This window comes from Cygnus atratus, chromosome 2 (genome assembly GCF_013377495.2).
Source record: "Cygnus atratus isolate AKBS03 ecotype Queensland, Australia chromosome 2, CAtr_DNAZoo_HiC_assembly, whole genome shotgun sequence".
Lineage (NCBI taxonomy): Eukaryota > Metazoa > Chordata > Aves > Anseriformes > Anatidae > Cygnus > Cygnus atratus.
Window position 1 is genome coordinate 98,145,615 of NC_066363.1, and position 16,101 is coordinate 98,161,715.

Genomic DNA, 16,101 nt, shown 5'->3' on the forward strand with positions numbered 1-16,101 from the left:
GATAATGCATTTATGTAAGATTAATCTTGCCATGTTGTTTTAGGATCAGGATTGTAAACTGCATTGTTCCGACAGTGATGTTCTAAATGTCATTTTAAAGCTTTTCTCAGGAGCTGCAGGCTCCCACTTATTCATGATGTTATCTTTAATTTCACTTGATTTTCAGAATATCCCTTCTATTTTTTCCACGTGGTAATTATTCATGAAAATTGGCTAAAAAACCTAAAAGGAAGATGACAAGGGGAAGAAAAAGCCTTCTTAGCTTTTGACAGACCTGCACAAGAATTCAGTTTTCCTTCACCGAGTGGCCTCTCTGACCTCCAACTTCAGCCCTTTTGAAACTCTGGTCTAGCTCTGAATCCCTCTTGGCTAGCACAAAATTCCTCATTTTGGAGGCCTCCTTCCCTCCATGTCCTTAACTGTTTCTGCATTGCTCCATCAGACGCTATCACTTGCTCTTCTGGTCCGTCAGAGACCTTGCAGGGGCCCAAACAAGCGAACACGCGTGATGCTAATTCGAGGTAACGAGCGCCAGAAGGGCTCGCTGGACGCATTTCGAGCGGGAGCAGCGACGCAGGCGCGAGAGGATAAGGCGAGGAGGTGAGAATGAGCTTTTCCCTCTCTCCTTCTTACAGGGGAGAGACCACACCAGCGCTGACGTCGCCCACACGCTGCCTCTCCGGAAGGGAACCTAGAGCCCCGGCGGAGGAGCCCGCGCCCTGGCTGCCCTTCGACTGCAGCCCCTGCCCTGTGGGGCAGCCCCCCGCGATGCCGGCAGTGGAGCATCCCTGCGAAGCATCCCCTTGCTTGTCACCACCGTGTGGGATTGGGAACGGCGCTGCGCTCCGCTAGGAGGGGGGTGCCGCCGCGCTGTTAATCATTTTAAAATAAATGAAGATGCTCCGCGAGATATATATAAATTGACGTACTAATCAGTCCCATGGTTCCTTATTTCCTTTATAATAAACAGCGGAGTTGGCAAGCACTGTGGCAGCACAAGGCATCTATATTAATCAAGAGAAGTTTGAGACACTGGAAAAATTAAACTTTATGTGATTTGGACAGCATGAAGAAGTTAAGCACTGTAACAAAAACCTCCCTGATGCTCACAATGACTATTTGATACATTTGAAAAACAGCAGTGGATTTGAGGGCTGGAGAAGTATTAATTAATGAAACTGCCACTGCCTGTCATGCTGAAAAGCAAATTAAAAAAGAGAGAGAGAGAGAGAGAGAGGAAGAAGGGGGGGTGCAGGGAAAAGGTGGCATTCGGTGCTGAGAAAGCAATGCTTGATGAAGGATTAAAGGAACTAAAGAGAAAGACCGTCACTCTGCAATGGTTTGTTTCATTACAGTTTGGGGACCACTTGCATTTCTAGTGCTCTTGTTCTTGACTGTGCACCATTAATAGTATGTGAATATGGAAATTGAAACACTTCCACAGAAAAGCTTCTATTCTGCTTTGGAAATGAAAAGCTAGTTGAACACTAAGAAAAACAGGCTTCTGTGTTTTACTCTCAGGACCTTTTTTGTAACAGGGCTACTTTCTTCGACCTGATCACAAAGGAAGTCTTCATGTTAAAAAAATAAAAATTAAAAAAAAACAACAAGCGCTCAGCTGTCTAACGCCACTGATCTGTATGTTTCTAACGGAGAAGGTGGCATGGAGTACCTTGGCCCTGATGAAGGCACCGTAGGCTCCTGCGTTTTGTCCAGCAGGCCAGCTACTGGTCCTCCCTGGGCCTGGTGACTCTTCGAGAAGATGAATACCTTCTTTTGTGGTGGCAGGTTAATGTTCATATAATGTGTCATGTCTTGTACTTGGTGATCACTGGTGGTGTTAGGAAAAAAAAGAAAAAAAAAGCTTTATATACCTCTTCTACAGTAACTCTTTAACTGCAAGTTTTCAAGGTGGGGTTGTGGCACATAACAGGTTGTTAAACCATGCAGTGTAAGCAATTAAAAATGTATTCCACAGATATAAATATTTTCTTTTCTTATTGCTGTGACACTATGTGTGATGGTAATATTTCTGAGAGTTTCAGATTTTGCACATATAATTTTATGCATTATCAAAAGTTACTGCTGCCTTGAAAGAAAATGTTCTGTGAAAATTTTTGCAAAAGCTTTACTAGTTTTTTTCTTTTTTTTTAATTGTAACATTTTGTAAAGGCAGGAAATGGATTAAAAAAAAAAAACTAGCATGCTAAATATATTTTTCAAAAAAGCAATAATTTTACATGTACAGAAATGATGCTAACCTTTAATACAGGTGAGAGCAACAGTTTACTTAATACAATAATGGAATAGTGCTGTTTTTGTAGGGCTTCTGACACAAAGATTTGTTTAAAAAACAAAACAAAAAAAAGCTTGATCTTTCTGTTCTAACAGTTCTGGTTGGGGGGGTCTTTTTTAAAACAATCTAGTCAGTAATTGGTTCTGGATACTACTTGTTACTTGTTTTTAATTACTTGACAGTTTTTGTTACTTTGCAACACTTGCAACAATGCAAATTAACTTTCTTATGTATTTTTTAACTAGTTTTTCCTTATACTATTACACCAGATGTATACCAGAGTTCTCTGTAAGTCTTGGTGTAGTTAGGAATGTCTGTGCAAATGCTTAAAAGTGACTGCAATTAACTGTTCTGTGAAGTTATTTCGAGGGAGGTCGCATAGACACATTCCATTGTACACCAAAAAAAAAAAAAAAAAAAGAAATATTTTGCTGTGTTGCTTAATGATTATCATTTTGGGTTTGCACTAGCTTTCTTTTTTTTGTTTGTTTTTGTTTTTTTTGTTGCTTTTCTGAATCATATTCTTCATGAGTGAGAGTTCAGGAATGCACAAAGCTAGTTGCTTAGCCTATTTGTTTGTGTTTTAGTTATTAAAAACTCTTGTGTACCCAAAATGGCACGAAAGTGTAGTGTACATTTGTAATTTTTCTTTCATTTTTTTCAATATTTTTTTTTGAGCTGATACAGAAGATCTTAGTTAATATTTAGAGCCAAAAGCTTCTTTCTGGAGCTTTTCTTCCAAATATCTGACAGAGAAGCTAGTGCTGTCACTGCCATTACCAGGGTACTAATCAGCAAAGTTTACAATCATAATTTAGCTACACGAAGAACAACAGTAGGGGAAATCAGTTTAAATAATTATATGCTGTGTATAGCACAGAAATGAGATTTTCACTTAATTAAGCAAGAAATAAGAGTGGGTGGGAGAAAGCCAACCTTAAAGACCATCTGTTTTCAGAAATGAATCCCATGATTTCTTTTTTCTTCTTTATTGTTGTATTGTATTGATTTGTTATTTTAGTTAGGCTTTAGTATTTAAATTGAGTTGTGTTCCTTATTTATTTAGTCAATGGGCTTTGATCAGCTCCTTTAAACAACGTGATAAGTTTTTTGGCATGACACACTCCTGTAAAAGCCCTTTTATGACTGTTACAGGGACTTTCTACTACCTCTACCAATCTACTGTTTCTTCTTCTTAACAGGTTTTTATGGTGTTGCAAGTCTAATGTAACTTAGACAATAAAGGGTTTGATTATCTACACTGTAGATTCTCAGTGTATCTGCCATCTCTCTCTCTCACTTTCTCTCACTCTCTTTCTGGTTTTGTATATTTCATTATAGCTAAAGTGCAGAAGAAAGACCTCTTCGCAATAATCTTTTTCTATCCCATATGACCTGCGCTATCTGAAAGTCAAACTTGGAGAAACTTCTTCTGTGGAGATAATCAGCTACCGCATTGTGATAATTCTGTTTGCATTCCTGAAGTTCTTTCTGTCAAAAATATTATGAATAAATCATTACATAGTGCAAAATGGAAAACGGATGAGCCAAAACAGTTTTAGTTTTGTATTTGAAAACCACTTAAAGCACTTAGTGAAAAGACTAAGCATAAATTGCCACCCCCATACTCTAGAAGACTGCTTACATGCAAACAGCTAGTTAAGAAAATCATCCTCGGGAAGATAGCATCTTCCATTTGTGCAAAAAAAAACTCTTCTGCTATTAACTGTCGGTTGAAAATCTGTTACTTGAGTGATTTCCACGCTTTGACATCATGCGGGTTCAGGATGATCTCTAAACACGTTGCCGTCTCCTGGTGCTGTGTGTCTTGGAGCGCATGTCTGTTTGGCATGCTCGACACTTCAGAGTATGCATGACATTTTGAGCCACTGTGTATGAAATCATGTCCTTCTAATGGGAATGCATCCTCCTGTTTGCCTGGTTTCATACTTAATGGGTTCATGACCAAGCTGGTAGGGTTTTTTTTTGTTCTCTTCCCTTGCTGTATTCCTGTGTTAAGCTACTTAGAGTATACCTCAGCAGCTCCAACAGGATTGCTAGAATTCATTGGCACATTTTGGGATTTCTGCTTCAACAATCAGTCCACGGTAGAAGACCTGTAACGAAGCAAGAGGTAACTTCTTTATTAGTTTCCTGCTATATAAAGTATGTTGGGTTAAAAGGAGGAAAGGTTGCATTTCATGTCAAATCAAATTTCCCGCTCACTCTGCAAGCCAGAACTTTAAGCCAGCAGTTTCATGCAAAGCACTGAGTTGTACAAAGTCTTTTTCCCCTCATGCTTTCTCCATTCTCTTTTGCTGTGTCCGACAGTCACATATTTCAGTGCAACCCAATGCTCTGATGCAAAGCTTTAGTGGATTCACTGGGATCATGGAGGTAAACAAGCGTGTACTTGATCCCGATGTTTAGAGAGAAACTAAAAGGAAACAGAATATGTTAATATACATAAAAAATTCCTTCAACTTTAGTTTTTCATTAATTATAAATTATGATTGTTTCTGGAACAGCTAGGGCATAAAACAATTGAAAAATCATTGAAAGCGTAGGTGTACTCCTCTGTTAGCTGCTTTCTGTGGGGCTGTGGGTATGCTGGCATTCTTGAGAAGCATTTTAACCATCTGTTGACAACCTTAGCTGTCTTGAGGTAGGCTGTAATTGTTACAATTTTATCTATAGTGACATCTAAATTTCTTTTCTTGATCTTCATTTGTGCTACTTTTTTTTTTTGGGGGGGGGGGGAGGGGAGAAAGAGGAATTAAAACCCAACCCTAATCCTCCCCTGAAGTTGCCTTTAGCTGGAGGCAAAGGGCAAAGCATAGATGGGAGAAAAACCAAGCAAACAAAATTGTTTGTGTAGTTATGGTGTTCTAAATGAGTATTGTTTCCAAAATGATCACCTATTACTAGTCAAAATGAGGGGCACTTCTACTGAGAGGGATAGGAAAGGATGACATGTTGGGGGTAGGAAGCAGGCACAAAACTAGATCATTTGGTTTTAGCTTGGGGTAAGGGATCGAGAGCATGAGCATGACCCAGCTTTGTAGGTTTGAATACCGAGGTGGATGTCGCCTTCATGGCTATGGGAAGAAGAAATGGAGAAGGCATGTGAAAATAGGGGGCTAACTTTTGACCCTCTGAAGTTCACGTAAGTAGATGGAAGGCAAAATCTGAGAAAGGCAAGACTGAGGGTGGGACTAAGGAGAAGCCAGGAGTGCAACAAGAGTTTCATAGGAGAATCACCAAAGTCTTCTGAGTGCAAAAGTTGCCGAAAATGTTGCAGTCAACAGTGTGAGAAATAAAAGAGTGGTGGATATGGGTCTTCAGAAATTACTCACGAAATTTAAACTCGGTGAGTTATTCTGCAAAACTTTAGTGGCGTGAGCTTGAATGACAGAAAATAAGGGAATGCCTTTTTGGATCTTTATTCTCTTGACTGGTAGGTGAACCACAGTTAGGACTGTAATTACGAGTAGTTGAGGCTGGGCTGAAGGGTGCAATATCCAGGGGGTTTTGAAAAGCTTATTGCTCTTTTCAAGAAACAAGCAGACTCTGACTAGCCTCAAGCAGAAAATAAAAAAAAAAAAAAAGGAAAAAAAAAAAAGGAAGGCAAGAAGGCATAGTGTTTTAAGCAGATGCTGAACTGCAGCAATCCTTTGAGGTTGCTAGAGGGTACATTGAGATAGCATTCTCTAACATAACATATTTAAAGATGCCTCATAGTATGCTAGATAAAAGAGCTGGGGATGCTCAAAGCTAATAAAAAGTACCCAATATTAAGATGGCTTCAAACACTTGTCTCTCTCTGAAATCCTTTCTATCACAAACTTCAGTTCTGGTGCATGTAAGATTGGTATGGATGGCTTGATTTGTTTGTTCCTATGTCATCAGTGTTATCTACAAAGGTGAGTTACTTTCAAGAGTTTAGAAAATGTGAGGTGCCCACGTTCCCCTTCTATAAGTGAAAATCTGTGGCTTATTTCATCATCATCATCCTAAGTATTACAGGGATCTTAGAAGATTTTTCCAAGAGAAAAAAAAAATATATATATATATATATATTCTAAGTATTCTTTGTTCTGGTATGACATAAAAGAAAAGGGGCACTGGCCCTGCAGTTCATTTTACTGCCAGGATCCAGCTTTCTTTTCTAAGACACAGCTATGTTGTGCCTTGCCTGCGACAGTTAAGGAGCCACTGCTGTTTCCTGAGACCCGTGGCTCGCCAACAGAGTACTGGAGTGGTGCTCCAGAAAACATGCTTCTGCTAGGAATCTCCCTTGGTGACGATAGGTCGCAAACTCCATCATTTCCTGCTTCTAGCATGAGCTTTCAGGAGAGCAGTGCTGATTTCTGCAGGAAAACTGTGTCTGCTCTTCCAAGAGGGAGCCAGGGATGGGAGGTCACTTCAGTCAGCTTGCCTAGGGGACTGTTGTGATATAGGACTGTTAAATGATGCCTGTTTTGCTGCCTGCTGCTTCCCCAGCGTTGCCTTTTTCACACGTTCCTCTCCTTCCCCCACAGAGAGCACAGCCATACGTGGCTGCTTGCATGATGGAGGAGGTGACACCTCCAGAGGAGCGGTGGGAATTTTCTGTCGACAAGGAACCCACATCAGGGGCTTGCTGAGAGTCTCTTCCCCTCTGCCAGGGGTTTCCTCTCCCCCCCTACTGCCAAATGGCAGAGCAGTTGTGTGGCTGTGCTCCAAATAAGGCTCAAAAACGGGCCACAAGTATGGGAATTATTGTTTTCTTCCTCTTATAATTTTCTTTTCAAATAGAGCATACCTGGAGTGCATTATTGCGGAGTCAGTCTGAAGGAAGCCTGGTGCAGATGCATTATTAAGCACTTCTTAGGTACATTGGAGTGGTAGGTTTACTAGAAAGGCTCTAGGGCCCTTTGCAGTGGAGGACTTGTGGAAATTTGCTAATTAGAAGGAGGAATTATGTGGAAATTTGCTGAGGTGCTTGGTCCTTGGTTGCTCACCATCCCTGCTTTGACAGGAGCCAGCAGCCCCGAGCTCCTGAGCTGGGGATATGTACCAACTCTCCTTGGAGGACCCTATGTGTGATGACTAACTGAGACTCTGGCCAGTGATTTGTGGAGAGGCTCTTGGCAAGTTTGTGTTCACCCTCTGCAAGCATAAGGGTTCCCTAGCGTTTATCTGGAGGTCATTCATGGGCAGGAGTGACATGCAGGAAGCCTGTGGGAACTTCCTGAGCAAGGCTGACCGCAGCACTAGGGTTAAATCCAAGCAGACCCAAGGGAAATTCCAGCGAATTCACCATTTGTTATTGCTGAAAATAATCTGATGGATGATTTTATAGATCTGTTTCTTTGCTCAGCGTTGTACGTGATGTTTGACAAAGCAATTTGCCAGTTGCAGGGTTCAGGGTAGCAGGAAGGACAGATAGTGAGCAGGTGTCAGAAATGACATAGGCTTTTCACCTAATGCGGGAGAGGCTGATGATTTACTTCCCAGCACACTGGTTATGGTCTACTCCGTTTCCTACACTGCTGCTGGAAGTTTTAGTGCATCCAGGGTTAGGAACATCTAAGGAATTCCCTGCAAAGTTACTGAAGTCATTTTTATTTTTTTCTCCTTCGTGAGCACAAGACGTGAGAAATTACATGGCTTTAAAGGTGAGGCGAGGAGAAGGGGAATAGTTCAAGCAGCAGCAAATGTTGCTGTCCTAAACTGCTACTTTTTCTGAGCATGACACTAAATTATTTGGTAACTGGGTTCTTTCTTCTTTGCATTGGTTCTGTTAAATAAACAGCGACTTTAAAATGAGACACAGCTGGAGACACCATTAAACCCGCTTGAATTTTGCTTCCTGGGTTGTATTTTCTGAGTATTTTGCCGAAAGTGAGTCTTTATTAAGACTTTGTGAGCTTTTAGAAGAAGACAAGCTCATAAGTTTAGAGAATTATTTTGGTTGTAGCAAAGGCTGTAGTGCTTCAGGAATTTGAACTTGCAGGAGTTACGTGTCATGGGAAGAAACATCATGGCTGTAAACTCGGTTAATTGTTGATTTGGCCACAGTGATACTGAAGCTCGTTTGGTAGATGTGGCTCCAGGGAGTACAGGTGTCTTGCAGGGACCCCTCTGATGATTATTCTTACTACTTTTGGCAGAATAATTTCCTTTGTAAGATGGCAGTTTCCATTATTAGATAAAGGGCCTTTTAGGTAGGTGTCCGTCTGTGCTAGGTGCTGTATAGCTGCATGTAGGTTGCCGTGCAGAAGTGACTGAGCTGGGCTTGAGGGCAAACTCACCTTCTGCCCACCTTACTTACCTGCTTGAATGCCTTTAAGCTGCCTTTAAGGCAAATGTCTTGCTGCTTTGAGAAATGAAGTGCAATGCGTAGGGGATGAATGCAGTGCTCTAAAAGCATTACCAGCTATGTGGATGGGCCCTGGCACACCTGGTTTCACTCAGTCTGTCCTTAGCTTCTGCTCTTACAGCAACCAAGATAGCAAACAAATAATGCTGGCTGGGTCATGGACGTTGCTTGTCACAAGGGCAGGTGGTCTGGCTTCAGACTGAGTCCAGGCTGCCTACAAGGGCAATTTGGATGGGAGAGAGCAGTATTTCATAGCTCAGGTAGATGTAGACATGTAGGATAGCTGTGGAGGAGCCTCACAGGTCCTTGCACAGTATGTAGAGCCTCAGACAGCAGGGAATACACAAAGGGTGTGATGAGGCTCTTTCCCCACAAAGGCTCTCTCTCTAGCTGCCCCCTGCCCTACAGCAGTCTGTAAAGAAAGATGTTATGTCCTTTTTATATGTCCTAAAGATGCTCTGACAAGAGGATATTGAGCTGAGGGTCTGTGGAGGCACAAGAGCTCACCAATCTTAACCTGCTCAGTTTGATACTTCACTGTTTCTGTAGAGCCTTTAATGGTTGTTTCTAATTATTCTGCCTGACTACAAGTCTTTGTCACTTTTCGTACTGTTGGAAGAATGCAAAGTAAAGACTAAAAGCCCTTGGTGTTCTCACCATCCTTCTCCAATGTGGAAAAAGGTCAAACTGTCTTCTTCTTCCCTCCTGTGTGCATTTGAAGCAACTGCACCAGCACAAGTGGGATTTTTGCATGTTGCATAGCTGTATGTGAGGATAGATCAACAAAGTTGACCTCCAGTCAGTGACGCACGGAAATTCAAACTATGCCTATCTCCATACTTATTTTGCAAAGGGAAGGAATTAGAACAAGGACTGAAGAATGATCACACGATGATCCTGCTGCCTACACACATCTGAGGAAACAGTGACACCAGTTCTGAAGCCAAGCTCTAGTTAAATCAAGAGATCAGCATGCAGCTGATGTCATACATTAACTCATCGTGTTTTAGCCAAAGTTTGTTCTTTTAGCAAGAAACCCATCTTAAAAAGAAAAAGAAAAAAAAACTTGCAATACAGTATTCTGGGAAGATGGAGGTAAACAGGTGTAGATGTCCCAGTGAATCGACTGCAAGGAAGCAAGGAAAATGATACTTAATATATCTTAAAAGATTTGGCTTTAATATGGAAATGATAACAGTTGAAGTAAAAGCAATACTATCTGCGTGGGAAAGTGTCATTGAAATATTCTTTCTTTCTGCCACTTTTTGTCAATAAGAGGCTTGAATTATGCATTAGCAAGCTATAGAGTTATGGAAGATAATATAGCAAGGTTATAAACCCAGAACAAAAGAAGGGAAAACTCTAAGTTCAGATTGGTGATGTATCACTCGGAGCATATATAAATGGTTGTAATGCTTTGCACGTTATAAAGACAGTAGTCACATATTTAAATGACAACAGAGCCATTGCTTCAAGATTTTCTTCAACTATTAATTTGAGCATTGTAATTAGCTCTTCTTGAGAAGCCTTGCAATGCTCAGCATGTTTAGTGTTATGCAGAATGTTCTAGAAGATGACTCTTAAACAGTTGTACTTGAGATGTAGGATTTTACATAGGTATAAATTTGTATTCACATAAACGACATTTTGAATTGCTGGCTGTGAATAGTTATCTCTTGAAATGACTATGGGAGAGGTCTTTGGGCAGAGATGACCAAAGCAGTACTAATTTTAACTACCAAATATTTGTAAGAGAAAGCATATGCAAAGAATTATTCACAGCATTTTTTTTACATCATTAATTTATTTTATCATGTGCTTTGCCCTCTAAATTAACAAAGAGAAAGAGAAGTAAAAGTCATTGGCTAATTGATTTACTATCTGCTGGCCTTTATGAAATGGCATTTATGAAAGTATTTCTGTGAGGCCTTTCCCCTGCAGTACATTCAGCTGCTATTGTCTCTCCGGAGCTAGTGCTTGACTCCACCTTGGCTTCAACCCTGCTCCACGAGGGCCCAATGCAGGTGTTAATGTGCAGCAACCAAGAAAACAAAGAAGCCCACATCAGCAGTCCCTGGCAGCCCCAGGTTTATTCAATATGTTGCTTTGTGTACACACATATACGAGGTGCACTGTTTTCAGGTTAGTTTTGTTTGGAGCTAGAGCACTTTCTTTCCAGTTTTCAAAGACAGAGCAGCACAGAGCAGTGGGATGTACAAGGGGACAGCCAGGTTGGGATACATCCAGTTTCCTGGTGATTAATAGCAGGCTTCAGCTGATGTTTCTCTGAGCCTGGGGCTCTTTCTGAGTGCGCAGGACAACTCCGGGAGTGCCTGCAGACTACCTGACCCAGCTTTGCCCTTGACTGGCACTTGGGCTTGGGCAGGTGTTGGAGCTGGGACTACTCAAGTCCCTCTTCTTGCTCCATGGAGCAGATCTGCTTCGCAGTCGATATGGAGCAGGGAGGCTGCTATAAGTCTGTTGAGATATGGTTTGTCTTGCTTGTCTTGCTCGCCTTCAAAGACATGTGGGAGCCTGACTCCCATGGTTCTCTACACGGAGCTATGGAGAACCCTGCCTTGTGATCCCAGAAATGCGCCTCCTTTTGGGATCATTTCTTTCCCCTGCAGTGTAGTTAAAAACTATTGTACATTTTTGTTGTTCTTGCTAAAAATGTAGATTTTTTTTTAATAGGTTTTTGGTCAGAGATCAATTTAACCACAACAGGTGTTGTTTTTATTTTTTTAAGGGAATTATGGACTTTGAAAACAAGGTTGTCCGATAGCTTAAGCTGTTTACTAAATCAATGAGAGACATCTCATGTGTATTCACAGTTCCCTGAGCTGTATCATTAAACAAGTATAACTTAACCAACCTTCAGTCCACTGTTATTTGTTTTTAATCACAGCTGAGGAGCTACTTAAGGAAACTCTTGGGAAAAGCAAACCATTTCTTGAAGGGAGGAATAGGGAGTCCAAGGTAAGCACTTACCAGTTGCCAAGAATCTTTAGATCCATTTAGTGTCTCATTATTTGGTGAATAAACTACCTGGCATTGCTTAGAAAAACATCAGTATAATTCCTTTCCAAGACAGACCTAATTGTATAGCAGTGTGTGGCCATTATTTTCTTCCACACCCAATCTGAGACTGGGAGCACATGCTTTCATTCTCTTTTCTTTTAAAAAACAATGTCCTTAAAAATGAATAATTGTGGGGAAATGGTACTGTGCTTGGCTATTCATGTTAACTGCCTTGCTTAAGGTGCCAGCTGAGCCCTTACAAAAGAAGTAAAAATACACACACTCGCCCCAGCATTGTTTGGCTCTGCAATGAGTGGTTATGATGAGGAAAGCAGAGGAGACCTTGGTTTTATCTTTCGTGTGGTTACTTTTCGGGCTCACAGATGAGGTCTCCATAGACTTGAATTAGTCATCCAGATGCCTTTCCTTTCCTTCCTCCTTGTTGCACAGTCATAGCCTCCCATGCACGTAATCATGAAGAACGTGGCTCTCAGTTAGGGGAGGAGAGGCAGTTCCTGACATTTCATCATTCTCACTACCTGTGAGTTTTAGAAAACAATTCTGATGTGTCTTCAGCAAGAGATGTTTGGGATGTTGCAGTGTATAGTTCCTTGAAGTTATTTAGTTGAGGGGCTACTGCACATTACACTGGGAACGGAGGCTTCTTAAATTTGGGTATTACTCCTGAGCATGTGGTGCACTGCTGATAATTAAGCCTACCAGTCAGGGATGCACAGGCCACTTTGAGTGAGCAGTTTCCATATGGAAGAAAGAGCGTTTTAGGGCCACCTGGAGATAAATGCATCCTTATCCTTATCATATAGCTAGTCCCAGGGCTGAGTGCTCAGGAACTGATGTTCTGCAAGTCACAGATTGAGCCAGCTGTTAGCTTCTGCTTGTTCATACCTCCTTGTAGCCAAACTGTAGCTCCCACCAGTTGCCTTTTTGTGAGTTTCTGATTTCAGGCAGGCTCTGGGAGAATTGGGAAGTTGTGACCGGTGGTGAGATGATGGCTTTTTTTCTGAATATCGCTAGCTGTTTTGGTATGTAATATCCTTGGGAGCTTGAGGTGGATATAGGATAGAAAGCATGATAAAATACAACCTGTGCAACCTGAAGGTGCACTACGTTTTGTGCAAGTGTCCATCCATGAGAAGCTGTTATTAATTGCTTGCTACACAGCCCAAGTTATGCCAGAGATTTTGTAAGATTTTTAGAATTTTCAAGATCTTTGAAAAAAGCAATTGTCAATTTAACAGAATAAATGTTAAATTGCTTAAGGACACACAGCTTAAGAATTAAAAAAATGTACAGTGAGGATACAGGCAGCTTTTGGGTAGAAAGAAATTTATAATTCGCGTGGTTTGAGACCAGTTTTGGGTCTCCTGTAGGCTCGGGGAAAAAGCTGCTGCTGCTTTCTATAAAAATAGGAGCCCGTCCTTGCTCTTCACTTCCAGCACTTATTATTTTTACCGCATTCATATTTTTATATCTTGCTTTTGGAAGACACAGGGATAGAACGCTACTCCCTTTCCCCTGATCTCGCTGCTATCATCTAGCATAAATCTCCCTTTATAATCTTATCACTGGGCAATTCAGTTATTTTAAATGTGGGCCTTCTTGCCCACTAATCAGTTCATCTTCAGGTTTCTAAAAGCGCTATTTCATAATTCTGCACATTCCAATTGCTTCTGACTGTCCAGCCGAGTTCTGCCTTCACTTATCCCCTTTTCTTTCCTTTTAGACAAGGCAGGCTCTTTCTCTCGCTCATGGTCTTTGCATTCCTTCCAAGTTGATGCACATAGTCATTTGTAATCAAGGCTGTAAATTGTGTTTAAAGCTGTACTCCACGCTATCTGTGGATATTTGAATCATAAATGAGAGTATTGTCCTGCCTGTACTCTCACTTATTCTTTCAGCCGTAATAGATCCTTTCATTTGTGCTCAATTAGCTTTCCCACTCTTGCATTCAGACCCTGAAAGTTTCCACTCTTTCCTTCAGGTCTTGAATGCTGATGGTGTGGCCACATTTGCTTCTACCCCGTAATTTGTTCAGCTCTTTTGTGCAACAAATTTCACTGAGCATGGTTTGTTTGTTTTGACAAGTCCAAACACCATGACTGCATTGTGCCACAACTGTCTCATAACATAAAAATGTTCCCTGAAATTATTGCTGGGGTACTAGGGCTCGGGGACAGCCTCTTGGCTGTTTGGGCTTTTTGCTGAAATGTGGCTGGAAAGCAATCAGATTTTTTGCTAGAATTCTACCTAATGTATTAGGTGGATTAAAAATAAATAAATAAATAAATTTTGATAGAGAAGTGAGCCAAGTCCCAGCAATCATCTGTCAGAAAGTGTCACTCCTAGCAGAGCAACCCACTGTGTCCTGCACACTGAGTCCTCTTCCTTTTGCTGCAGTGCCCTTATGCTGGGCGGAGAGGGTGCAATCCAGCATGATGCTGTCCCCAGCCCAGTCCAGGGGCTCCGGACTGCTGCTCCATCCTGTCTGTGGAGCAGCTCCATGGCATCAGCACAGCAAAGCTTGGCCGTGCCTGCCAAGGGCTGCTACCTGTGGGCTGTTGCAGCTCTGCTGGGATGTCAGCCCGATGTGAAATATGTGACTCCTAATAGCTGTAACCATTCACTCCCTCACTGTTGCATCTCTTTATGTTTGCCGGCAGCTCCAAAGGTGGAATTAGAGAGAGCCCTGCAAGCTAGCACTTCTCTTTCCGTTCATTTTTCCACCCGCACTTTTCTTTCTTTTTTTTTTTTTTTTGGTATTTGTTTTCTGAAACAAAACAAAACAAAAACCAAACCAAACCAAAACAAACAACAACAACAAAAAACAGAAAATTTGCCAGCATCATTTCCTTGCTGTGCATTACAAAACTGCACATACTCCTTCAGTATGATCAGATAGGTTTTACTTCACATCTCATTCCATAAATGTGGACAGATTTTTGATTTTGTAATTTCTGTTAATTTCTGTTTTGAAAGTATTTTTAAGGGAATTTTCTTTCACTTCGAACAAAACTGGCATATTTTAAATATTTTTTCTATTCTGTACTGAGTCCTGGGATAATGTTGTAGGCTGAATTATAGATGCTTTTTTGAAACTAATGTCTTAGGAATTATGTTGTAGGCAGAATTTGGGAGACAGTTGTGACATTTCTTCCCAGGATCCCCCATGGGTGGAGGGAGAATATATTTTAGTTTCCTCAGGCTGTCCTGGTTGAAGTTTGTCCTTAATACTTGCTAAGGTTTTTAGTAGGTTTAAACTGGATACAACAAACCAACTACTCTTCTACTTCTACTAACTTTTCTTCCTATAGATAAGCATCCCTGAATTTCTCTAAATTTTACTTTGAAGTTTTCCTGTCCTGTGATTCTCTAGAACTTAGAATACAATAAAAAAAAATCATATCCCTGACAGACTAAAATGAAGTGTTTCCCTTTATGTGTTTAAGTGCACAAAAACCAGGGAGGGAGCAGAATAAAGCCAGTGGAGGTGTTAGGGTATTTGTCAAGGATGGGAATCCTTGGAAATCACCCACCTGGTAAGAACTTGCATTTGCTGAAGAGGGTTTAAGGAAAGAACTTCCTCCCTGGATCTCACCAGTAGGAGATGACAAACTTAAGCAATAAATTATCATGCTTGGAGTGCTACATCACTGGCACCAGAGCTTGTTCGGCAAAACTGTAACGCTTTCTAGAGCAGTCAACTCTAAAATTAACCCGTTTGTGAACATCAGATGTAGCTAGATTGTCTTTTCACACTTAAGGATAGACAAAGTAAAAAACTATTATTATTATTATAGTTAAAATGGATTTGAAAATTCCCCCAGACCTCAATTATTTGACGCTTTTCGTTTGACAGGTCTGAAATGTTGAATTTTTGTGAATTCACAGTCTTTACCTCTCCAAAGAGACCTATATAAATAAAAATCTGTGGCATTTCTACTTCAAGCCTCTATATACATGTATAAAATTTTTTGTTGCCATTCTGGACCTCACCATCCTTGACCATGACACACGTGTACCAATGTTATAATCAGCTTGATATCGTACTGCACTCTAGTGAGGTTGCTCACTCTAAACACAGATTTGGATGTTTAAGATTTTTAAATTCCTTTATATTTCAAGATCTCCAGAGTTTAAGGGTGGGATGAGAGAAAGGTAGATGGTGGTTGGGGAAGGAGGACACCAGAATAAAATATGATACAAATCAACAAGCATCATTATCAGCAGCATGCCAGAAATGCATTGGAATAACTTGGAGGTAGGAAAGTTGGAGCCTGGCTGGTGATACGGAAGAAAGGATGCTTCTTTTGAGAAATGGTCAAATACATAAAGAAAAACAAAATGATCCATTCCTGGTTGCTCCTGTACTATTTGAAAGCATGCTCATTTCTGTTCCCTT

General features: G+C 41.0%; 1 protein-coding gene across 2 annotated transcripts in view; it reads left to right on the forward strand.

Moving 5' to 3' along the window:
- ZNF516 (zinc finger protein 516) overlaps nucleotides 1-3,654 on the forward strand; it is a 101,978-nt gene extending 98,324 nt beyond the window's left edge. For both annotated transcript variants that reach the window (XM_035550558.2, XM_035550559.2), the window contains exon 6: nucleotides 636-3,654. In XM_035550558.2, coding sequence (XP_035406451.1) covers nucleotides 636-695 — 60 coding nt within the window. In that variant the 3' untranslated portion in view covers nucleotides 696-3,654. The remainder of the gene's footprint in view (nucleotides 1-635) is intronic.
- The last annotated feature ends 12,447 nt before the right edge of the window (nucleotides 3,655-16,101 follow it).